The sequence below is a fragment of the Malania oleifera genome, chromosome 3, assembly GCF_029873635.1.
Source record: "Malania oleifera isolate guangnan ecotype guangnan chromosome 3, ASM2987363v1, whole genome shotgun sequence".
Classification (NCBI taxonomy): domain Eukaryota; kingdom Viridiplantae; phylum Streptophyta; class Magnoliopsida; order Santalales; family Ximeniaceae; genus Malania; species Malania oleifera.
The window spans coordinates 86,611,564-86,636,422 of NC_080419.1; the positions used below are offsets into that span (position 1 = coordinate 86,611,564).

General features: G+C 38.0%; 1 protein-coding gene across 4 annotated transcripts in view; it reads right to left on the bottom strand.

The window, feature by feature from the left end:
* Positions 1 to 261: 261 nt before the first annotated feature.
* Positions 262 to 24,859, bottom strand: part of LOC131151757 (ubiquitin-like domain-containing protein CIP73) — a 42,560-nt gene continuing 17,962 nt past the window's right edge. Inside the window, exons 7-16 of one of the 4 annotated variants that reach the window (XM_058103160.1) lie at positions 24,285 to 24,431; positions 24,130 to 24,199; positions 23,862 to 24,049; positions 11,571 to 11,735; positions 11,319 to 11,390; positions 11,094 to 11,226; positions 10,449 to 10,865; positions 3,021 to 3,370; positions 2,673 to 2,744; positions 262 to 656 (exon numbers count right to left, since the gene is read on the bottom strand). In XM_058103160.1, coding sequence (XP_057959143.1) covers positions 648 to 656; positions 2,673 to 2,744; positions 3,021 to 3,370; positions 10,449 to 10,865; positions 11,094 to 11,226; positions 11,319 to 11,390; positions 11,571 to 11,735; positions 23,862 to 24,049; positions 24,130 to 24,199; positions 24,285 to 24,431 — 1,623 coding nt within the window. In that variant the 3' untranslated portion in view covers positions 262 to 647. Of the gene's footprint in view, positions 657 to 2,229; positions 2,745 to 3,020; positions 3,371 to 10,448; positions 10,866 to 11,093; positions 11,227 to 11,318; positions 11,391 to 11,570; positions 11,736 to 23,861; positions 24,050 to 24,129; positions 24,200 to 24,284; positions 24,432 to 24,859 lie in introns of those variants that run through there. The other 3 variants (XM_058103161.1, XM_058103158.1, XM_058103157.1) reach the window with 3 other exon arrangements.

Sequence of the window (24,859 nt, forward strand, 5' to 3'; positions counted from 1 at the left end):
ATTTCCACACAATCATAATCTTGGAGTCTCCTTCAACTTAAGGAGAAATGAAAGCTCAGGTGCTGAGGGCCAACTGCAAGCCTCTGGCAAGAGCATTCCAGCCCTAATTTTTCTTTTACAACAAAAATTCGGGCAAGTTCAATTATTAGCTGAATTACTAACATTCAAGGGGTGGGTATTTATTCAATGACGTGCAATAAATTTCGTTGGCCGTTTGAAAGATGAGAAAGAACTCAGCACCTTAGCGAAATTGACCAAGAATTGTGAAGCAATAATTTTTATTACAGATCCTTATTCATCTAGCTATCAGTGTCAAAACCCTGAACATGAACCTGCTCCAAAGTACCATATAAATTAGTCAAATACAAAGCTACAGAAGTATAATTTGCTTGGACAAGTATAGAATTTTACATTTGGCAATTGGCATCCAATGCTAAGGACACAAATTACACTCAAAAAATAGCAAGCAATAAGGAGAAATAAAAACACAAGGAACCAAGACCCAAAGCCAGAAAAATTTGTATGCTTTCTGCCATCAATTCACTGACCTCGACAGAGTGAAATTTTATACTCAGCTCATGAAGCCCCAACAGCAATATGCGTATGGAGTTGCAATTATGAAACTAGTTATGTCTCGAAATGATGAATCACTCCCTCTGCATTCACACAGATTTCATTTCCAAAACAGTGAAGATCAGATATCCAAAGAAAGTAATTTCGGATGGCAGCATAGGTATTACCTTCTAAAGAGGACATTTAATCAGTGGACAACATAATACAGAACAAATTAACAAGAACTACAATGAAAAGAACAAAAGGATTTATTATAATTACAAAACATATAAACGCAAATTATTTGATATGCTGGGGAGTACCCCTATCAAAAATTATCTAGGAGAAGACTGCATGAAATGAATATTTTAGCAAACTAGTCATTTTGAATGTACATGAGATTTAGGAAGTGAAAGATGTTTGATCAATATTAAATGACTAGCGTAAGAGTGTGTGTACTAAATAGTAGAATAAAAGTAATATTTAAGCACGATGTCAATATTTTTTGTATAGGAAAAGATGCAGAGGGGGAGAGAGAGAGATTAAATACTAGGTGAAGGCAGGACGTCCTCAAAAGTTAAAAAATAAATTCCTAGGCGAAGACAATTTTAAATTTATCAAAAGTTTTACCTCCTAGATCATTCTCCCTGGTAGATAAAAATTTTTAATACATTGATAGATTGATATATTATTTAACATCTAAATTTTTTAATACTAATTTGTTTATATAGATTGCAGAATATATTATCATATTTTTATAGATGCAATTACTATGTTGTTTCTAATGTGGCATTAATAGATTTCATTTTGTTTTTTATTTTATTTTCAAAATTAAAATTTTAGAATGAAGTTTAACATTTTTACTTAATTCTAAGGGAACATATTACTAAATTATGGTTAATGGATAAGTAATTGTCCAGAATGCCCCATATTTTTAAGCAAATTAGCAGCATTTAGCTCTGATTATATTTAATATATAAATGCAATATTTATGGTACATATTATCAATATATTTTATCTTTAAAAAAAAAATTTAGGAGTTCAATTATGCGCACCAAGTTTTGGAAGAAACCTTAATTTTTATAATGTTCATAGTATTTCATTTCATGTGAACATTTTAATTTTCTAATACTATTGAGTTAAATGCATGACTATAAATATTTTCCTTTTACATTAAAAATTATCAATGTATTCAAAAATAGTTGAAAAAAATATAGTAAGCCACAAAAGGCATCCTCCATCAACATTATAATTTTGAAGGAAAAATAAATGTTAAATTGTTAGGAGCCAAGCATGTGTTAGTATAATATTTTGCCATCCAACAAGCATGCATAATTGGCTAACTAAAATAAATTATATGTAGATATATCAGGCATGTTTAAATGGACATTAAAAGAATTAAAGAATTCAATTTTAGTGGTTCTATATTTAAAGCATGGATTAACTAGCTCCTACTACTAAGAATTATTTTGCATGTTTTAAGGCACCATTTGGAACTAAAAAAATATTACAGAAAAGAAAGGAAAACATCATGAAATACTCATTTTCATGTTTGGTTATCAAGAAAAATGAGAAAGAAAATAAAAAATATACTAAATCTATATACAAAAATTTGATCTTACACATCATTAATATTTAATTTTTTCTAATTTTTAGTCATATTAAAACAAACTTTCATTTTTGATAGAATTTTAATGGAGAAGGAAAATATAAGAAAAAATGAATTTCCTCCTTATTTTCCTTTCCTTTCATTTTCCCACCAAATCCTAGATCCAAACAGACCCTAAACGTTATGTCCATGAAGCATTCCCCATTATGAGAGAAATTTGACCTGATCCAAAAAGCAGCCCAAGACCTTTTTGCCATAAGAACCATATCTTAAGGGTTTGAAACTATCCTTCAGTGGATTCCATTGTCCCAGTTAGGTTATGACCCTAAAAATCAACATCATTTGATGAGAATGATCAATCATATCATATTGCCTTTTATTCATTGGGCAACCCAAGCTACCAAAGACTAAATAGGATTCTCATCAGTAAATCAGCAGGTATATGACAACAAATGCCTGAGCTTATGCAGGACGATCTAGAGATATATTCCACATTACACAGGAATTTTACCTTCTGCCGTTTTGAGTTTGGAGGGAATGGAGGGTTGCTTTGTCGACGTGAAGTACCAATGTCTGAGTTCACCTGAGATAGCACATGCATAACGGTGCTCAGTTAAACAAGAAGCATGCTGACTTAGTACCAGATTCTTTACTTAATTCAACTTATTAATTGAGAATAATGGTAAACATCATCTTCATCATCAATGCTTGATTTATATTAAGACCTTTGAAGTAGTAATCATCAATTTAAACGCTAGAATGCCTGCGTGATAGTTTGTGCTTCCATGTAAGTTAACAAGAAACTAGCTTTTTTTTTAAAAATGGAACCTTGACTTGGTGTAAATACTGCAATTCTTACTTGTGTTGAGGAATCTTCCACGGTACTATTCTCCACAAATGCACTATCTGGTGATGCAATATTTGACCCCATGCCAGCACCTTGAGATATGAAAGGCATGATCTGATGAAGAACATTAGACAAGAATAGTCCATCAGCCACTGCAGGAGCTGCCTCCTGCACAGTAGCACCAGCCTCAGTTGTTCCCACATGCTCAGCCACAGAACTTGGAGGTGCCCCCTGAAAGTTGACATTGCCAACATGGATTTGCTCACCAGGAAATAAAGTTCTTAGCAACTGATCAAGACTTCCATGAATCTGCGTAGAAGATCCCTGACCATCCTGAGCTGCACCCAGAGTGCTAGTAGTGCCTGGAAACATGAACAAGTTCATGCAAAATTAAGCCTAATTAGACCTAGCTATAATCAGTGCCTCCTTTCTGGCCCTGCAGATTTTAAAATACATGCAAATATATATACACACAGGAATACTCCGATGATGCCCAGTGTTACCCACTACTGCTGACACTGAAACATGCAAGCAGAAGCCAGCTGCTCCATTGCTTCTCAAATAAAACCACCTTCTGCACAGTTCCCTTCCCCTCTCCCTGTAACTAAATATATAACACCATCTTGCATTCAGATTAACCACCTCTCTCCATTTGCAAGTGTCACAGATGATAACCATACTTTGCAAGCAAGTCTTTTCTTCTACTTACGTTTGCAACACTAACCAGTCATGGCTGCAATAACATTTGGACTGCTGCCATGTTACCTCAACACCATTATTTCAGACAAGGTACAGCCCCATCCAACCACATAATATCTGCTTGTTGCCATCTCCACTATACATCACTTCAGACCATCAACATGATCAGGTGCCACTTTGCCATTGGAGATTCCTACATGTGCTATTTTTGGGTCACTATTGATATCGCCATCAATATATTAGATGTGTTCAACTGATGATTCAGATCTAACTTCTAAGCCTCCCGAACCTTCCAACTTCAAGATACAATCATTGGGATGAATTTTTGGGGTCTGGCCACATGTCCCAGTGGCAAAATATTGATTTTTAAGGGCTCTTACCTTTTCAAATAGAGTACAAAGGGGCCTGCTGCATTAAATGGAGAAAAAGAGATTTAAAACGGAAAACCCCAGAACCATCCAGGTCCAAACCCTTCTATCCAATGTTTGACAGGGATGAACTGAATCTAATTCAACAAATGGACAAAATCACTCTCATTCAAATTTCTCCGGAAGAAGTTCCAAAAACTCCAGCCAATAAAGGTTGATAATGGGGCATCCAGCAATTAGAAGGACAACTTGGTGAGAAAACAAACTACAAAGTGAAGCATCCCCCAACCAATGAATTACAATTCTCTCCCCATTACCAAGATAAATTTCACCTGAGGAATAAAAAGATGATAAACCAGAGAAATGAACTTCCAAGAGCTTCCACAAGGAATTGATCCCAGTTAGGCATTCCGAACATTGTGAAATACATATATACTTGAGATCACCTTATACCAAAGGGACTCAATTTCCTAAGAAAAACGTCAAAACCATTTATCCACACAGCAAAGTGTCAAAGCCATTTACTCGCCAACACAACATCTTTAGACACCAGCCTCCCCAGGCCCAACCTCCCCTTGACCGCTAGGTTCACAAACCTTCTCCCAACTAACTTGATGACCTCTTATTCTCTCACCCACCCCCAACCACAATGTCCCTCCTCACCCTAACCAATTTTCTGGAAACCTGTACTCAGCATCAGTGGAGCATTTCTATGCGCACATGTATGTAGAGACCCACACACACGCGTGCATATAATTTAACCCAAACTTCCCTTTGCTCAATAAAGTGTTGTCTCATCGACTTAAATATCCCTCGAGTGGGACACTATTTATAACAAGCATAATCAGAAGAAGCATAATCAATTTGCCTAAAAAACACAAACTACCTGGGATGAATATATCCTTTTATAGAATGCAGTGATTAAAGAAACTAGAAGTTTATATACAACAAAATAATTCTATCCAATGAAATTTAGTAGTACTGTACTTGTCTGCATCAAGATCAAATTTAATAACATAGCACACAATTTATGTGCTTAAATGCCTACGTGTTAAAATTTTAGATATTGAACAATATGAATCAATTCAGCTGGAAAATTGCTGTCCAGTAAGGGTACTGTTGCCACTTGCTTTCTATAAAGAGTCAAATTCTAACAAATTTTAAGTTTTGTTTCTATTTCCAACTTAAAATAAAGAGTATCGTTTGAGTTAAATGCTAAAAAACTATAATTGATTTAATATCACCCTTTCTTATGTACTTAAATAGGACATTTAGTTTCTATATCCTATTAAAGGAACTAAAATACGCAAAAAAACATGATCATTAATATTCAATTGCATATTTCAATGCAAGGTCTGTGACAGACCATAATTCAATGAATCATTTGTCTTTAAAACCAAGTAGATGGGAAAGTAGTTGTTGGGTTTGTGGTTCATATTTTGAGTGGAACGCATGCACCAGGGAAAGCATCGTGAAGCGAGGAACAAGAGAGAAGTTTGTAGGAGGGCAACCGTCGCCGATTTACTTGATGATTTGAGGGCTAACCGCCGACGGTTTGGGTGCAAACATTGGCGATTTCAGGCAGTACTGCAGGGAATTCTTCTCAGCTTCAAACCGTCAACGGTTTGGCCTAAACCGTCGACAGATACACACGCACACGTCATGGAATTTCGAATCAGAGATCAATAGATTGGGAGTTTTTGAAGGATTTTCCTCTGGAGGATCGCTACAGAAGTGTTTTAGGTATAGCAAAAGTCTTATGTTCGCATAGGTTTGTATTTAATCATTATTATGTAACCTTAGTTTGAAAAGCTTGATGTAAGCTTCATTATGATAGTGAAAAACAGCTGCTGCTCCCGATACATAGGCAAATTATCAAACCACATAAATCTTGTGTCTTTGAATAATACTTTCGTTTATTCTCATTATTGAGTGATTGCTTCTTTCGTATTGTTCATCATTGAGTGATTGCGCTGCTTGTTTGTTGATTGATTCGTGAGTTTGTGTGAGGGCTTCCGCTACGCATTTGTGAACAACAATTGCTTGGTGCACATCTGCGAACAACAATCAGAGCACTAATTGTTTACAACAATTGGTATTAGAGCTATTGGTTCACAATGACTGGGATTTCTTCTGCGAGGTTTGATGTTATTAAGTTCTATGGAATGGGGAATTTCGGGCTTTGGCATAGGAGGGTGAAAGACTTGCTAGTGCAGCAAGGTATGGTGAAGCCTCTACACGGGAAAAAGCCGGAAAGCATGGGCGACGCGAGTTGGAAGGAGTCTGAAGCGAAAGATGTGTCCACTATCAGGTTATGTCTAGCCGAAGACGTGTTGTATCACGTCATGGATGAGGAATCGCCGGCAGTAGTTTGACTAAAACTAGAGTGCCTGTATATGTCCAAGTCATTGACGAACAAGTTGTATCTTACGCAAAAATTATATTGACTTAAGATGGTAGAGGGATGAGATTTAATTCAACACATCAACACATTCAATCAGATCATCAGTAATTTGATGCGATTTGATGTGAAGTTTGAGGAAGAAGACAAAGCGTTGATCTATTGAATTCCCTACCAGCGTCGCCTACATGCGAGAATTTGGTTACGACTCTAACTTGGGGGAAGGAAACCTAGGAGTTGGAGGGCATCATGAGTGCATTGCTGGGGTTCCATCAGAGGAAGAAGATTAGCGATGAGGATTCACAAGGTGAAGGGCTTGTGGCGAGCGGCAATTAAGATCATGAGAGAGGCAAGTCTTGGAGCGGATTGAGTGGTAATAAAACTCAGTCGCAGTGTAGGAGGAAAAGGGACGTTCGCTGTTTTAAGTGCGAAAAAATAAGACAAATAAAACCGGAGTGTCTGGAGTGGGAGAAAGGAAAAGCAAAAACTCAAGAGGGTTCGTCAAAATCTGCTAATGTAGTAGAAGAAGACTCAAGGAGCAGTGATTGTGACATGCTTTTTGTTTCATCGGGTTTAGAACGCCTCACGTTTTGATGGGAAACGATGTTGTCTGCAAAGTTGTTAGAATAGGGGATATCAGAATCAAGATGTATGATGGTGTGGTAAGGACGTTACCAGATCTACAGAAGAATGTAATTACATTGGACACTTTGGATTGTAACGGGTATAGTTACAAGTTTCAAGGCGGGACAATGATGGTGTGTAAAGGCGTTTTGATGTTGATAAAGGGACAAAGGTTAGCAGAGAATCTCTATGCACTGCTAGGTAACACAGTTGTAGGTGGAGCTGCAACTGAAAATTTTGAGTCAAATAATACCGTTTTGTGTAAAACAACCACACACAAAATGGAGGATATTCTTAACTACATTGTTTTCGATGTTTGGGGGCCGTTGAGGGTAGCATCACGGGTTGGACATGGGTACTTCATGAATTTGTCACGAAAGGTCTGGGGGTATCTCATGCGGCACAAGTTGGAGATGTTTGCCAAGTTTAACTTGTGACTGCGGTGGAGTACCAAATCGGAAAAGAGTTCCTAGGGTCGGAGATTGGAGCTAAGTACGCTAGCGTTCAAGGAGTCTTACGAGCATGACATGGTATATGCAGGGATTGCAAGGAACTTCTTGATAAAGTCAACGAGTATGGCGGGTTTCTCGATTAATCGATCGCTAAGAGTATCACTTGATGGGAGAGTTGCAACAGAGGCTTGGACAGGTGATGCAATAGACTTCTCTGGTTTGAGAGAGTTTGGAGGTCCAGCAATGCACGTTTCTAGTGATGTGGGATCTAAGCTTGGTGCAATGTCTAGACGGTACATCTTTCTAGGGTATAAGGAAGGCGAATTCAAAATGGGTGATCCAATGGCAAACAAGGTGATGATCGATGGAGACATGATTTTAAGTGTTAAAGCCATGGTGCAGCGTACTCAGGTAGATGAAAAGAAACGGGTGCCAAAAATTTACAGCAACAACGAGCATGTTGTGCAAGCAAAGTTGGAGACTCGCGACAAAAGTGCAGGGAGTTCTAACTCAGGAGACCTACAGTATCACAGTATAAACTTGAGCAGAAAGGAGATTGTGATGCAGGTGGAGCTACAGGCTCGGGGCAGAGATGACATTGGTCATAATGCAGGGAATTCAAGCTCGGAAGACCAGCAGGATCACAATGGGCTCAGATGCACTATCAGGCTACCGCCCAAGTATAAAGATCTGATGTCTTATGCATTCATTACTACCAAGAAGGATCCTACTACCTTACAAAAGGCAATGCACGGCTAGGAGAATGATAGATGGATAGGTGTCATGATAGAGGAGATGGAGTTACTTTATAAGAATCAAATAGGGGGGTTGGTGGAGCTCCCAGGGAGGAGAGGAAGATAGGATGCAAGTGGACAATTATTCTGTTATTTTATGTGAGTGACGACATGCCAATTGCTGGGAAGGTTCCGACTGAGATAAATCAGTCGAAGACTCTATTGAGAAAGGAAGTTGACATAAAGGTTTTGGGTGCTGCCAAGAAGATTCTTGGGTTGGAGATTCGCAAGGATAAAGTTGCAGGGAGATTGGGATTATCTCAGGGTGGCTGTGTGGACAAAACTACAAGGAGATTGTGGTTATCTCAGGGTGGTTTTATGGAACAGGTGTTGAAGAGGTTTAGCATAGTTAATGTTAAACCGATCACCAGTGCACCGTTGGAAAATAAAAGTAAATAGTCTACCGCTTAGTACGCAAGGACGGACGGTGATGTTTAGGACGTGTTAAAGATTTCCTACGCCAGTGCAGTGGGGTACTTCGGCGAGCAACAGAGTGAGCCGTCAGTTTTGAAGTTCGTAGATGCAAACTACACAAGGTACTTGAATGACAGAAGGCCTACAACAGGCGTGTTGTGGGAAGGTCTAATTGTTTAAAGTCCAGGATACAGTCTCAGGTTGCACTAGTTACAACTGGATTGGAGTACTTGGTAGTTGTTGAGGCTGCCAAGGTAATATTGTGGTTTTAAAGGATTATTCAAGGAGCTAGGTATTCAACTAGGTGGAGTTCCTGTTACCATGGACAAGTTCAAGCGTCACTTGGACTTAGTTTATGTCTCCAGGTGTTAGATGGGAGGCAATCCCAATCTACTAGCCTAGGTGGAGCAACGGGGCTATGATTTCGAATTTCTCCTAGGTGGTGAATATTCGCCAAGGTGGAGATTGTTGGGTTTTTGACTCATATTTTGAGTAGAACACATGCATCAGGGAAAGCATCGTGAAGCGAGGAACAAGAGAGAAGTTTGCACCCACATACGTCATGGAATTTTGAATCAGAGATCAATAGATTGAGAGTTTTTGAAGGATTTTCCTCCAGGGGATCGCAACCAAAGTGCTTTAGATATAGTAGAAGTCTTCTGTACGCATAAGGTTAGTATTTAATCAATTATTATGTAACCATAGTTTGATAAGCTTGATGTAAGCTTCATTGTGATAGTGAAAAACAGCCGCTGCTCCCGTGGACATGGGCAAATTGCCGAACCACGTAAATCTTATATCTTTGATTAATGCTTTCGTTTATTCTCATTGTTGAGCGGTTGCTTCTTTCGTATTGTTCATCATTGAATGATTGCACTACTTGTTTGTTGATTGATTCGTTTGTGTGAGGGCTTCCGCTGCACATTTGCAACCAACAGTAACATTGAAGGGACACAAGCTAATTCTTACAACACTTTAGGCGGCTATACAGCCTGCATCTTCAATACAAAAAGACAAATGCAAATAGGCCAAGGTGTCAATGGTGCAGTTACATTAAAATCTCAATTTCAACACGGAAGGAGATAAATTCATTTTAAGATCAAGCTGCTAACCAATCAACACGTTTCATTCATACCAAATGCATGTACTTTCAGTTTTTAAATTCCATGTTCAAATTACACTACAAATCACATATCAGAAATTAGAGTGCTGTTTTCATTCAGGCCATGGGAAAAATGACACAAATAAACCTCTTTGTACACTTAAGGTGGACTCTTTTTTTGGATGACAGGAAAATGCACTATGTGCTAACTAACTAAAGGTCAACAAAGACGAAGCATCTCCGGTATCAGCACAATAAAAAAGAATTGTATTTTCTTTCATTAAAAAACGAAAAAAAAAAAACAAAAGAAGCACCAATTGCATAACTAGGTTCATTAATTTTAGGCTCTAATGCATATATGTAACCCATGTATGTGCAAAACATAATGATCATCAGATATGCAAAGGTGCATAAAATTGGCAGATAAAAGAGCAATGCCCCTTCTATCCTTGTACACACTGTGCTAATAGTTCAGCTGCTTTGCACCCATATTTTCCAGCCTATGCATCAAAATACTTATTGCAGATTCACTTTCAAAAAAAAAATTCACACTATGTCTTGTCATTAGAGTCAGTTTCAGAGTTACCATCTCTTTCAGGAAAGGCATTGTTTTCTTGTTGCACTGTAGCTTCCGAGGATTGCTGCCGCTCAGTATCTAGACCAGTAGGGAGATGCTCATCAGAAGTTTGAGATGTTCTAGCATTGCTCAAATTTCCACTAGCTACATGCTGAATTCTTGCCAGAACAGGATAGAATAACCCCACTGAACTATGAGATGAATCAGAAGGTATACGCCTAAGAGGAGCAGGTACTGCTGCAACCAGAGTCCTAATAGGCACCACTCGTACTTCAGGCTCTCTAGTAGAAGATGGACCCTCAGGTACAGCAGTAGCTTGATTAACAAAATGTGCATGACTAGAGATTGCCTGGCTGTCTTGCCCCAGGGTTTGCTGTGCCACAGTTGGTTCTCCTGGGTTAACTGAGGCTGTTGACATCAATGAACCTGATGACCATGTTAAAATCCAACATTATGGATTTAACATTTACTGATGAGTTACACAAAAAATGCAAGAGGACCAGTTTAAAAGGCAAGGAGAATGTATTCATATCTAATGAAAATTAAAACAAGACAAAAAACATATCAAGGCACTGCCATATGCTTATGAATCCCAAACATGTGGAACTTATTAAATCAGAGTACATAGCATGACCCTAATATAAATAATGGCACCTGTACGTATCCTTATGTCGATATTCCTTGGAAGAAAACCAGAACCAGGAGTTCCACCAGAAAAACCAGAGCCAGGTTGTACACTTCCTAAGGGGATTGTGCCAAAACTAGTTCCCGGTTGAAAAGGTAGAGGCTGCTTGAAATTTCAGATGAATTAAAAGCATAAATAATAACAATAGTCAGCTAATAGATAGAAGAATCCTTTCACATATTTTATGTTATTACCTGAACCATCATAGGGTTAGGACCAGATGTTGTTATAAAGACTGCAGGTCCAGCATTAACCACAGCATCGGCCTAAGAAAGAAATGAAACATAATCCAGTGAGCAGTAAGAGTTAAACTCCCAAGAAAAAAATAGATGAACCACCCCTTTCCCAAACTGCACGTGCACGTGCGCGTGCACAGACAAACGCAACAAAACCCAGTTCAAATATCAAATATGTTGCAATCCCATAAAACTAATTGGTAAACCTACCGGTGCCTGACCCATTCTCAATGTCATCGTTGTACGACCAAGCTCAAACAGCAAAGCACCTAACTTTTGCAAAAGATCTCCATATCTCATAGCATTAGACTGGATGGTCATGCGTGCTGATGGATCAGTTACATTTGCATGTTCCTCTATTTGTCTTGCAAGTTGCTGCAAGAACATAAGATGTGAATGCCCAAATTTGTCAAACAAATGAAGAAGTCAACACCAAGAGTGGGCTTTAACAACCTCAAAACTACTCTCAAACTGGATTTCTAATTCAAGGGGCCCATCAGACTGGCTGTGAACTACTAAAATAAAATTTTGAATCTCTTGCATATTTTTTTCACTCTTTTTCCTAAAGCTTAAAAACTTAATTATAAGTTAGTTTAGTTTAATAAGTAATTTCTCATTTCTTGGTTTACTTACCTTTTTTTTTTGGAGGGGGGGAGGGGGGATAACAAAAAGAAGATGAAATATGAATTCAAGAGATTAGAAAGAATATTTTTTTTTAAAAAAAGGAGAATAAAAAATCATCCTCAACAAAATGAAGAAAAAAAAATAAAACGATAAAATAAGAAACAGATTTATCAGCTTTTTGTATCTCAGAATTTGCAGGGATGCATTAGTCATTCATTCTGTCGAGGAAGGATGAATTTGTGCGGGTTGTAAGGAAGATGGGTTCATTGTGGTCTGAAAGTTGGAGCAGCCAGAGGAACCGTTTGCCTCAAACTGTTTTTGGATGAATGGAGTAGATTTTTTTGTTTGGAGAAGGTCGATGTCCCACTAATGGAGGGAGGTCTCAGAATGTTCACATCCAAGAGGGAGTAGAGGCTTGCAGCATGGTTTTAAATAAAGGCCATGACCGTATGTAACGCCGTTACGTAATGGTTTTTTGGGTTACAAATACCGTTACACACCACGAAATCGGTGGGAAGAAAAATCATGGCCGTAGTGGCCGTTACGGACCGCAACCGTTACGTAAAGGCCGCTACAGCCGTTAAGTAACCACTACAGGACTGTTACACCAAAAAATTATTTTATTTTTCACTTTTTCTTCTCACTTTTTCCCTCTCTTTCATATATCATTCTCAATATACCAAGTGGCAAGAAGGAGAAAAGATTATAAAGAGGATGACAATGATACAAAATTTACTATTTCTTTAAATACTCACATTAGATGCATTAGTTAACAATTTGAAAATACTAACTTGTTAGGAAAATATTTTATTTTGATAATATTAGTAATGTGATATTTATGTTCTATATTTTTCAACTTCAACATTCTTTATTTTCTAGCTATTTTATATTTGTATTATTCGTATGTCTTATGTGTCTAATAGATTAATGAATTGTATAATGTATTTTGTTTTATTAATTAATTTAGCGCACATAAGAATTTATCACAGATAAGAACAATGAGAAGTATAAATACGCGCGCACACACGTAATTTTTATATCAATGGTGGTTTAAAACAAATGTAAACTTGTTGCCCTTACCAAATAACTTAGTTACTCGAACTAAAGGATCCAAAATACACTAAAACTCTTTCTAAGAAGAGCTAAAAGCTTAAAACATGCAAGTGCGCTAATATGCACAAGGTTGCGTGTGCTTCAAAAAAATTCACGTCCGTTACACCCAATTCCCATTATGTAACATATGCTACTCCCGCTTCCCGTTACACCCATTACCGTTACGTTACGTTACGCTACCCGCTACCGCGATTTAAAACCATGGCTTCCAAATGACAATCTTTTTTCCTTGCTCTAAAGGATTTGACAATTGGTAAGGGCGATTCAATTGGCAGAACCCCAGATTTCATTGTATGATTGTGGTTCCGCTAATATCAAAGCAATCAATGTGCATGGTGAAAGAGCGAACATTTTCCCAAGGCTCTTTCCAGATTTCTCCTTCACCAATGTGATTAGAAATTCTCCAGCGGGAGGATCATTCCTCTGCAGGAGAACTGGCATCCGAACTTAAATGGATTTGATTGATATCTTTCCAAACACGTCCTCTGCTCTAACAAGATCTGTTGACAGAAGATAGTAAGGTTTAAAAGTTTAAAATATTTCGGTGGGCGTAGATGTTATGCTAAAAATGGGTCTTTTTGCTAATGGGCTTCCACTGAAAGGGACAGGTAAGAAAGGACTGCTTACAAATTGGTTGTGAAGAAAAGAACTTCTGAGTTACTGTAGCTTAAGGTTTGGGCTCACTTAAATAAAGTGAGTTGGATAAAGCCAGGCCTGAGGGCACTGGGTTTACTAGCGGTGGGCCTCACTTGGCTAAGGAGACAGCGCTGAACTAAAAAGCAGGTCTTAGTAGGATCTCAAAGTATGCATGATACGAAATGTCAACAAGTCAGAAGGCCAGCTGTCGATGACTTGCAGGGAAGTAAGTTCTCTTAGAGGAGTTAATAACAGGCTGGAGAAGGATTTTAATCATTCAACCAAAACAAATATATCTGTTCATTGTTTTTCTTGACACTGATGTCTGCTCTATGGGACGTGTCGCAGTCTCAGGGTGCTGAATCAGATGAAGTTTCGTCCTTTGGTTCAGAAGATGATAAGGGTAAATATGTGTGATTATGAGAAAGGTTTGTTGGTAGATTAGTTGAAAGCAGAATAAGGTTTCAAAGGGGGGGATAATTTATATAATCTCCCAAGGTGTGGTTTTAAAATAGATTCTGATGGCCATGAGATAATGGAAGATGTCTTTTGGTATGAACAGTAGCAAGCTGAGGAGAATGAGATCTAGTAAGACTTGGCTGTTGAAGGATCTTTGGCCACTTTCCCTGTTCTTAAGCAAAATAAAATTCCATAGGTGATCATATTTCCTTTTTTTTTTTTTTGGGCGGAGAGTGGGGGAGGCCATAGAGACAAGCAAAACTCCTGGAGGACCTAGGTTTAAAGTTAGTGACTTCTAAAGGGCAAGAGGTGAGGGTGGGGTTTGGTCCTAAACCTGTGAGAGGGATAAAAAAAAAAGGGTTCCAAAAGACACTTAAAATTTAAGGGCCTGTTTAGTTGTGGAAAAAAATTTTCATTTTCCATTTAGTTTTTCAAAAAATTGCAAAAAAGTTAGCTAATTTTTTATTTTTACAACATTCATAATTTGAATTTTGAAATAAACGAAGAACAATATACATTTTTGACATTATTTTCTTGTGGAAATAACTTCAGTTTTCATTTCTAATTTTTCAAATAATTACAAGAATGCCACCTTGTTTTCCAATTTTCCAATTTATATAGAAAAGTTGAAAAACATTTCATTATTTTTCTGGATTTCTAACTTTACTTTGCGTATGGGAGCAATGAATTCGGAACTAGCCAATCCATGGGTATACCATGAAGTTACAAAGGTTGTACCTGTGAACCAACCTCTTAAAGCGAAATAGGGACAAGGGAAGAGCAATAGACCAGACCACCCTATACAAATGAAGTGGTCTCTACGTAACCAATCATCCATAATATCAAATAAAACATTTTCGTCTTTGGTAAATTTACCAAGGGCTATAGTCACAGTGATCCTCCTATTCAACTACTTCAACTATTTCTGAACACTAGAGTTTCTTTTAAATCTACACAAATCCAAATTCAAGTCCCAAAATCCATGATTCTAGATAGTATCTTATCTAAATTTTGGGAAATTGGAAAACAAGTTGTCTTTCTTTTTTTGTGTGATTATTTTGAAATCTAGAAATAAAAATTATTTTGCATATTTAAAAAAACTCTTTATTTTCTACCTTTTTAATACGAATCTTGAAAATTTTTAAAACAAGGTACAATTTTTATAATTATTGGAAAACAAAAAATTGGAAAAAGGAAAATGTTTTCCACAACTAAACAAGTCCTTAACTTTGTAGGGCGAAGAAAAGGAGGGGGGGTTGGAAATGTTTTGTGGGCGGGCAGGAGGGAGGTACAGAAAAAAGAGAAAAAAAAGGTGGGGGCGGGGCTGGAGGTTGTGGCTTGAAGAGCATTTAGGAGGGAAGATGTAAGTATTGGGAGTTTCTCTATTCTCAGGGTTGTCTGGGGCATTCTTATTATGGAGAATACTCATTTCGTTTCCATAGGTAATAATAGTCTTGTTAGGTTTTTCTTCCTTTCTAGTAAACGTGAGAGGCAGAGGTAATTGATGGGTCTCTTCTATTCACACACTAGCACCATTCTCAATATTTCATTTTGGCATGAATTACATGTTTTATGGCTTTTGTTCCCCAAGGAGGATTATAGGTGGTGATTTCAACATTGTTGGGTTTCCAAGGGAAAAAAAAGGGGGCCAAGAGGGCTACTTTGAGCATGCAAAATTTTGATAGGCTTATAAGGGATTGTGGCTTGAGAGATTTCCCTTTGGCTAACACACTTTTCTTTTGGTCCATGATCAATACTAGTGCTGTTGCTAGTCAGCTAGATAGGTTTTTGTTTCATAGTGCGTGGGAGGATGAGGTCTCGAATCACTCTCAAACTATTTTATCTACACCTGTGTCTGATCATTTTTCTATTGGGGCCCTGCTCCTTTTTGTTTTGAGAATATTTCGTTGGATCATTATTTTCTTTAGTCTTAGGTTAGGAATTCTTGGAGTGCGGATTTGCCGAGGGAGTGGCAAAACTTTAGGTTTTAGAGGAAAGTTAAGCATCTCAAAGAGACCTTGCAAATGTGGAATAGGGAGGTATTGGGCGACACAGTGACTAGGAAGGCCCGCATTTTAGATGAGTTCGATTACCTAGATAGAAAAGAAGATGTTAGCCTTTAGGAGAGCAAGGAGGTTAATTGGGTCTTCGAATGAGTTGGAAGAATGAGTAATAAATTATAAGTGAGAAGCTGGAGATAGAAGACTAAATTCAAATGAGTTAAATGGAATGATTGTCAAGATTTTTTAAATAGGTTTGCTATGGAAAGAAGAGGAAGAACTTGATCAAAGTATTGGATTTGGTAGCAGTGAGGCCATTTCAGATCCTTGTTTGATGGCTTCTAAGTTCATTGATTTCTTCTCTAATCTATATACTGAGGAGGATGCTTGTAGACCTATGATTAAGGGGTAGATTAGATTCCCATTTCTCGAGATTAGAAATAATGGTGGGAGAGACCGTTAGGAGAAGGAAATGAGGAGTAGTATGTTTGGATGGAAAAGGATAAGGCTCCACATCCAGATGTGTTTGACATGGCTTTTTTCCAAAGATTGTTGGGAAGTTATTAAGGGGGATTTTCTGAAGGTTTTTAATGAATTTTATTGGAATTGGATCCTGAGTAAGACCATTTAACTCCATCTTCATCACTTTGGAGTCTAAGAAGAGTAGATATATCAAGAATGCATATTTTAGACATATATGCTCAGTTTTTTTTCTAGCATGTATAAGATTATTGCTTAAGGGCTAGTTAATAGGTTGAGTGTCGTGCTTGATAAGACTATTTCTAGGGCTCATAATGCATTTGTGGGGGGTAAGCAAAATGCACACTATTTGATTGCTAATGATGCTTTGGGGGATACCCATAGAGAAATGAGAAGGGAACTGTCTTTATATTGGATTTTGAAAAAGCTTATGATAAATTAGTTGGAATTTCTTGGCAAGATATTTGTTAGAAAGAAATTCAGGGAAAGGTGGCATTCTTGGATGAGGGACTGCTTGCCCTATGTGTTCTTTTGTATAATGAATGGTAAGCCAAAATCTTGGTTTAATGCGTTGAGGGGTGTTAGACAAGGGGATTAACTCTCCCCTTTTCTTGTTTGAGTGGTTGATGTTTTGAGCAGAATGGTCGATACGACAGTGGATACAGGGTTAGTGAAAGGATTGGAAGTGGGGAGAGCGGGGCTGTTTGTTTCCCATCTTCAATTTGTCGATGATACTATGTTGTTTTTAGGTGAATATTTTGAGCAGGTTTTCGGGCTTAAAATTATTTTGGGTGTGTATTGTTGCTATTAATACGAGTGGCAAAAGAGCTAGGGAGTTGGACTCACTTTCAGGCTGTGGGTATTTTGGACTAGCCCGTCTTATTCAGTAGTCCCTTTGGTGGTTCTTCTAGGTCAAGGAGACTTTTTGGACCCAATGATGGAGAAGATGTCCAAGCGTGAAAGGTAAATTATTTTCTCTCAAGAGTCATATTACACTCAAAAGTAAGTTAGGGTTGCATGTGAATGGTTGGGATACCAACTTGGGATCTAGATGTTCTTTGCAAAGTCCGTGGAGGTCTATCTCTTAGATTCATCCTCTCCTCATTCCCCAAACTAAGCTTGTTCTAGGTGAGGGTCTTTGTATTCATTTTTGGGAAGATATTTGGATTAATTTGGAAGGTCAAAATTCCCCCAAAATTTAAGGCAATTATTTCGTTGGTCGAGCCTAATAGAGTTAACACCAATAACTTGTTGCAGAGTAGACCTTTGGAGGCATGTTTTCCAAATGTATGCATTTTTTGGTTTAACAGTTCAGAAACAGCTTCTCATTTGTTTTTGTACTGTGATTTTGCTGCGCAAGTGTGGAATAAGATTTTTGATTTATTGGAAGAAAGTTAAGTTTGCTGGGACAAGATGGTGAACTTCTTGGTTATCTCTTCTTCTGGCTTTGGAAAGCAACAAGGATGCTGTACTATTATGGAGATGCTTTTTTTTTTTTTTCGCAATACTGTGGGGTTTATGGTTGGAACATAATGCACATATTTTTCTTTGGGAAGAAGATGAATATTTCTTTGTTATGGGATTCAACTGATTATCTAGCTTCACTTTGGTGTTTCTGGGTGCTTTATAGGAGTAAGCTTCTGTAAAACGCAGCGAGATTGGCTATCTTTGTTAGTTTGATTCCTTTGTTCTTTCTACTGTTTATTTTTCCTTTTTTGTTTGGAGGATTTCTTATTCTCCTTTCTATACATTCTTCCTTCTTTAATGGAAGCATCTTCTTTTGCTATCCCCAAAAAAAAAAAAAAAACCCTCCAGACAAAACCTAACTTCCTCCTGAAAGACCAAAAAGTTTACTCCTAATATTCCAAACAAAAGTGCAATGCAAAAAAAATTGAGGCTGTTTCTGAACTATCAAGACATAAAAAACAGATCAAGATAAGGTACCTTTCAAGGTCTCCTACCGTTCAACAGATTATTCATGTTAACTCTATTAAGAACCAATCAAACAAAAGCATTGACTTTTTAAGGAACTTTGGCCTTCCAAATAGTTCTGTGGAGCAAAAGGGAGATATTAGCATTAGTCAAAAGACAGAAATTTGCAAGAATAACCCCCAACCCCACCCAAAAATCGGGAGAATCTAAAAACCAAGAACAACTATCTCTCACGAATGAAGAAAATCAATTCTCCACGAAAAGTAACAAAGAAATAAGCTACTCCACCTCCCTATCATTTAGAGTTTTGTGAAAGTGGAAATCCCAAGAATACAAATCACCGTCAAAAATCAAGAAGGGAGAAATAAATTCAAGACAAGGGAAAAATATGGACAATGTAGCATTACCCATCCAGATATTTTCCCAAAAATGAATTCGAGAACCATCACCCAAAGAAAAAATTAGTATGGCAAACAAAGGGATACATTTGAGAAATACTCATCCAGGGGCTTTCTAAAGAACATCTAATTCCTAAATTAGCATCCCACTCATTCACATGCAAGCCTAAATTACTTTTAATGATTCTATGCCAAAGAAAGAACTCTTCTAAGGGAAACTGCCATAATCATTTAGCCATAAGCGCAGCGTTCTTAGACACCAACTTACCAAAGACCAAGACCAAGACCAAGACATAACCCACATCCAACTTAAACCTATACACAATATTCATACTAACGAAATGACCCTTTTTATCCCAACCTCAGACCCAAAGGAAATATTTCCTAATCTTCTCAAACTTGCTAGCTATCCCCACCAAAATCCTAAAAATGGATGAACAATAAAGAGGGCTACTAGAAAGACAAGCCTGAATAAGAGCCTTTCCACCCATCCAAACACCTAGACACCCTCTTCATCACGGGATTCCAAAAACCACCAACCTAGGATTGCCACGCAACAGGACTCCTAAATAAGAGAGGGGCCAATCAGAAAGACCACAACCTGGTAGTCGAACTCCCTATATCTACTGGAACTTGGATTAGCAGCTGCAATACCACTGTTCCTCAAATTAACTTTAAGCCCAAAACCCCTCTCAAATATCTGAAGAATAGGCAGAATGTTCAAAGAAGAATGTATACGATCACCTAAGAAAAACATACGATCAAAACATCCTTCCACTAAACCCCTTCAACCGTCCTTTCTACCATTCTATTCAAAACATCAACCACTGACACAAAAAGAAAGGAGATGACAGAATCACAGATCCCTTTTGTCTAGCATCCCTCGTCGCTTCAAACTGCGATTTAGGCTGTCCATTCACATTAACTGAGAAAAGGCATTAGATGAGCAACCTCTCATCTAGGAGTGCCACATCTCCCAAAACAACTTCCTAGGAAAAATCTGGTCCCAAAAAAAAAAAAAAAAGAATAAAGAAAGAAAACCAACTTACCCTGTCACGAGAATTATCAAAATCCAATTTAAAAATAATCCCCTTCTCATTCCTTCTACGAACATTTTCCACTACCTCATTAGCAAAGAAAATAGCACATCGATCATGCTCCCCACCCCCACCACGAAAAAAACAAAAACAAGGGAAGAAGAAGAAAAACACACTTTGAGATTTTAGCTAGCACCTTAGCAAACTAATAGGTCACACTCTTCTCATCTAAATCTAACATAACATCAACCTGTTGGCTCGCACTTCAGCAACTATCTCATACACTGTCATGAAACTAATAAGTCTAAAATCAAAGACCTGTTCCTCTTAGGCACTTATTTTTTATAACAAAAATAGATCCATTAAGAGAATAATTACAGCATAAAGATGACAAGGCATCCTCAAAGTGAAAAAAATTACACCAAAGCTGCCTTCCAATCCCTTTGAATATCGGATAGAGAGAAACCACCCAAAACCACAAAAGAAAAAGCCCAAAAAGAAGGAAGAAAATAACTTTCTCCCAAAGTAAATCTGCAGAAGTCTTCTGGTCTTTAAAAAATCTAACATTCCTCTCAAGCCAAAGTATCCATAGGGTAGCATATACTGCATAATCCACAAAATCATCCTCCTATCCCTTCCAAAACCCCAAAAGTTTCACCACTAAAAAATTGCAAACATTCTGTAAAGCCATCCAAACCTCATCAAAAGAAGAAAACAAAGTGTTCCACAATACATTGCCACCCAACAATGAAGGAAACAGTGATCTCCTTAGTCTTGTTTTCCTCACAACACATCACACATGCATCAGGTCTGAGAACCTAATGAGATCTCCTTGTCCGAAGCAAGTCATTCATATTAATCTAGTTGATAGCCAAAGTCCAAACGAAAGCCTGAATCTTACAAGGGAGTTTTTCTTTCCATGCATCTTTGTTCAAATGGAAAGAGCTAGGATTTGGAGATCTTGTGATGTCAGTGAAAAAGGATTTTGAAGAGAAATACGGAAGAATCCCCAATCCAAAGCCTAGCACACCCCCCCCCCCCCCCCCCTTCACATTAGGAATGTAAAAATCTAAAACACTCGATATACAGATGAGCTTATTAACCTCTCTTCCATTGACTCCTACAGAAATGGAAATCCCAAGAAAGTCCCACTCTGAAAAATAGAAAGCTGAAATTGGTGCATTATGAACTGAAGAAAGTCTAAACAAATGTGGCACCAACATTTGTAGCAACATATCACCCACCCAAATACCTTCCCATAAGCGAATATTAGTACCATTACCCACTTTAAGATGACTAAGAGGAAAGAAACAACAAGCTACCTGGGAAACAAACTTCCAGGAGCTCACATGGGCAACACTGCCGTTCCTCCTAGTATCCATCCATTCCTATGAATTCCATGCTTGCTCTTCATAACTTGATGTCATAAGGAATTAAGACTCTAAGAGGAACCTCCACAACCATTTTCCAATAAAATAAATGTTAGAAACCGCATTTCCAAGCCCCAGTCCCTGCTCAGATTTAGGTCTCCTAACCACCTACCAACTAACAAGGTGATCTTCTCTCATTCTTCCCAAACACAGACCACAAAAAAACTCTCATTTATTCCTTCAAATTATCGGCCACTTTAAAACGAGATAAAAATAAATAGGGAACATTAGAAAGGGAGCACTAATGAGAGTGATCCTAACCCGCCAACTAAAGGTATGCCTTCTTCCAGCCCTCTAACCTTTTCCACACCCTCATAATCACGGAATCCCAGAAAGAATCAGACAAAGGATTTCCCTCCAAGGGAAGACCAAGATAAAAAGTAAGTGAAGCCAAAGTGTGTCAACCCACTAGGCATCTTAAACCTCTAACTGCCTACCAGTCAAATTAATACCCACTAAACACTCTTGGACTGATTTAACTTTAGCCCTAAATCTTATTTAAAGTTCTTAAAAAAGTAAGAGCCTTGAGGAATTTCTCAACACTATTTTCCAAGAAGAAAAATAGTGCCATCCGCAAACAGGAGATGAGACAACTCCACCTCCTCCTTCCTAACCAGAAGACCCTTAACCATCCCTAGATCATGAACATGAAGAACAAGCCTACTCAAACCATCCACCACCAACATAAACAATAAAGGAGACAATGGATCCTTGTCTTAACCCCAAATAAACTCAAAACCAATCCTTAGGTTGACCATTAATAATCACCAACATACTAGTGGAGCTAAGGCATCCTCTACTCCAACTATACAACACAAGCCCAAAACCCTTTTCCCATTATCTTATCAAGGAAAACCCAATTAGCCATGGCATATGCTTTCTCAAAAACCAATTTAAAAACAATGCAATTTTTACCCCTAACATCTTCAACCACCTCATCAGCTACCAAAACAGTATCTAAGATTTACAAAAGTAGAGACCATATTCCCCCAACACCTCTCTAGGACTCCTCAACAAAACCTTAGTAAGCACCTTACAAATGTTGGTCACAAGAATAATCGGCCTAAAATCCTTCACCCTCCTTGACCTTTTCTCTTTTAGAATGAGGACGATGAAAGTAGAGTTAATACTACTAGAAACTGCCCCATTCCTTTGAAACTCCCAAAAAAAAAGCACATGATATCATTTTTCAACACTTCCCAACTCTCTTGGAAAAATACCCACCATAAAACCCTATGGACACAGGCCTTATCCCTATCTCCACATCAAAGACAACCCTTCTAGCTTCATATCAAAAATGCCTCTCTAAACCAATTTGCAGCCTCCTCCCCTGGTTCTCATTATAAAGAGAACTCTCCTAGCCTCTTCTTCCACCCCAACAAAACATACTCCACCAATCTATACATACTAATTATATCATTCAAAATACTGTTTTCCTTCTCCGCAATAATTCCGAACTCCACTTTAACCCAATCCTTAAGGTTATTTTTTACGAACTTCAATTTTCTCATCACATTAAAACCTTCCAGTTCCCACCCCCTAAACATGGCACTCCTCCCACCTATCACCAATTGTGTCACAAAAAGAAGGGTGCAATGGCCCACGTGGTCTCGAACCTAAAAGGGATCAGAGCTGATTGAATGGGGTTGGAATCCAAGCGAATTGGGCGACAATTAGAAATAGGCCTAATCAGCACCTCTTGCACAATGTTTGGGAACAAGACTTCCAAATTATCAGCGAAGGAATCTATCAATGAAAGAAAAGGCTTGTCCTTCACCAGAAGCCACCCAAGTAAACCAACCAGCACTGATTCTACCAAAAAAAGTCATCAATGGCAAAAGCCCTAGAAGGGAGAGAGAGAGAGAGAACAAGACACTTGACTAATCAGTTTTGTTGATTGTACCTTGTAGTTATATTTACATTGATTAGGATTTACTAAGAATCATTTAGAAGTATGTAGGATTTTAGGAACAAAACTCATGAATCTATGTTTCTAACAAGATTTCTAATGCAAAAAACGAATTCACAAAGATGGTGTCTGTTAATCTATATGTAACATCCGTGATGGTTACAACCATTACACTATGACCATTTTTTAAAACCATGCTCAGAAGTTGTACAGCCTAGCAATCAGTTGGGACAGAATGGGAGAAAACATGGTGCAAGATTGGATGCAAATGCACAACCAAATGCGATCCAAAATCAAAATGCTGCCCAAGGTTTGTGCCTAATTATCCAAGACACAGTGAAACTATCTATCTTTGCTTATTACCCAATCCACAAACAAACTACCATTATGCCAACTCAAAGTAGATACGGACAAATCATACTACTTATTAAATCAAGACATTTCTAAAATATAAACAAATGCTCCAAAGATAAAAGAACATACAGATAAGCATTCCCTGGCCTGTTCAATGAGTATTTGTCTTGTAGAGAGCATAACTTCTGCCAGTGATGCTGGTGTTGGCAGCCCTCCTTGCCTAGCAGCTACGTGCGAAGCAGCATTAGGTTCTTGTCCATCTCTCCCACGAGTACCAGTAGCCTGAGAATTGTTGCCATGACCTCCAAGTGCCAACTCTGGATTTCAACCATCTCAATTGCAAGATAATGAAAAATAATATTCAACTACAAATAAGAAGTATATAACTAGTGCTTACCACTGGAACTGAATTCATGCCTCATATGACTCAAATATTGGGACAATGTCGTCAAAGCGTCAGGAATCACCTACAGGTGGGCTAAGATGATAATGTGAAAGGTTTTCTAATAACAAACACTTGCTCAAAGCAATAATTTCAAAAATAAAATTTACCAGTGGGGGCAGATGATCCAAAGGAACAACAGCGGAAGGCATAGAAGCACCATTCATGGGATTAGAGTGGCCTCTTGCAGTGGCCTGGTCAGATTGCTGTCCACTAGAATCTCTCAAGCCACTAAGACCATGTCTTCTAAAATGCTCCTGCCAAACAAAAGATAAATGCATCAGGTGGCTAGAAATTTCAATCATTTTGACTTCTAAGATTGCATATATCATAACAAGCCACTTAGGGTGGTAATATCTGAATCTTGAATGGTGGCCCAAATATCTCATTATATGATAGTAGCCGCTCATCTATCCAATTAAAACTTTAGCATATAGCATTATTGATAACAGTTTCAAACAATAAACTAACCACTCTAATTCTTTATCGCACTTTTAGTTATATCTGACAATTGTTTATATGTGCACATGTGTGCCTCTGTGTGTGTCTGTGTCTGTGTCTGTGTCTGTGTGAGAGAGAGAGAGAGAGAGAGAGAGCATGCGTAGGTTCCCATGAAAAAATTAGAACAAATCATAAAAGGCATCATGTAAAACACCACCGAGCTGCCTGCAGTGAGTGCTTTTAT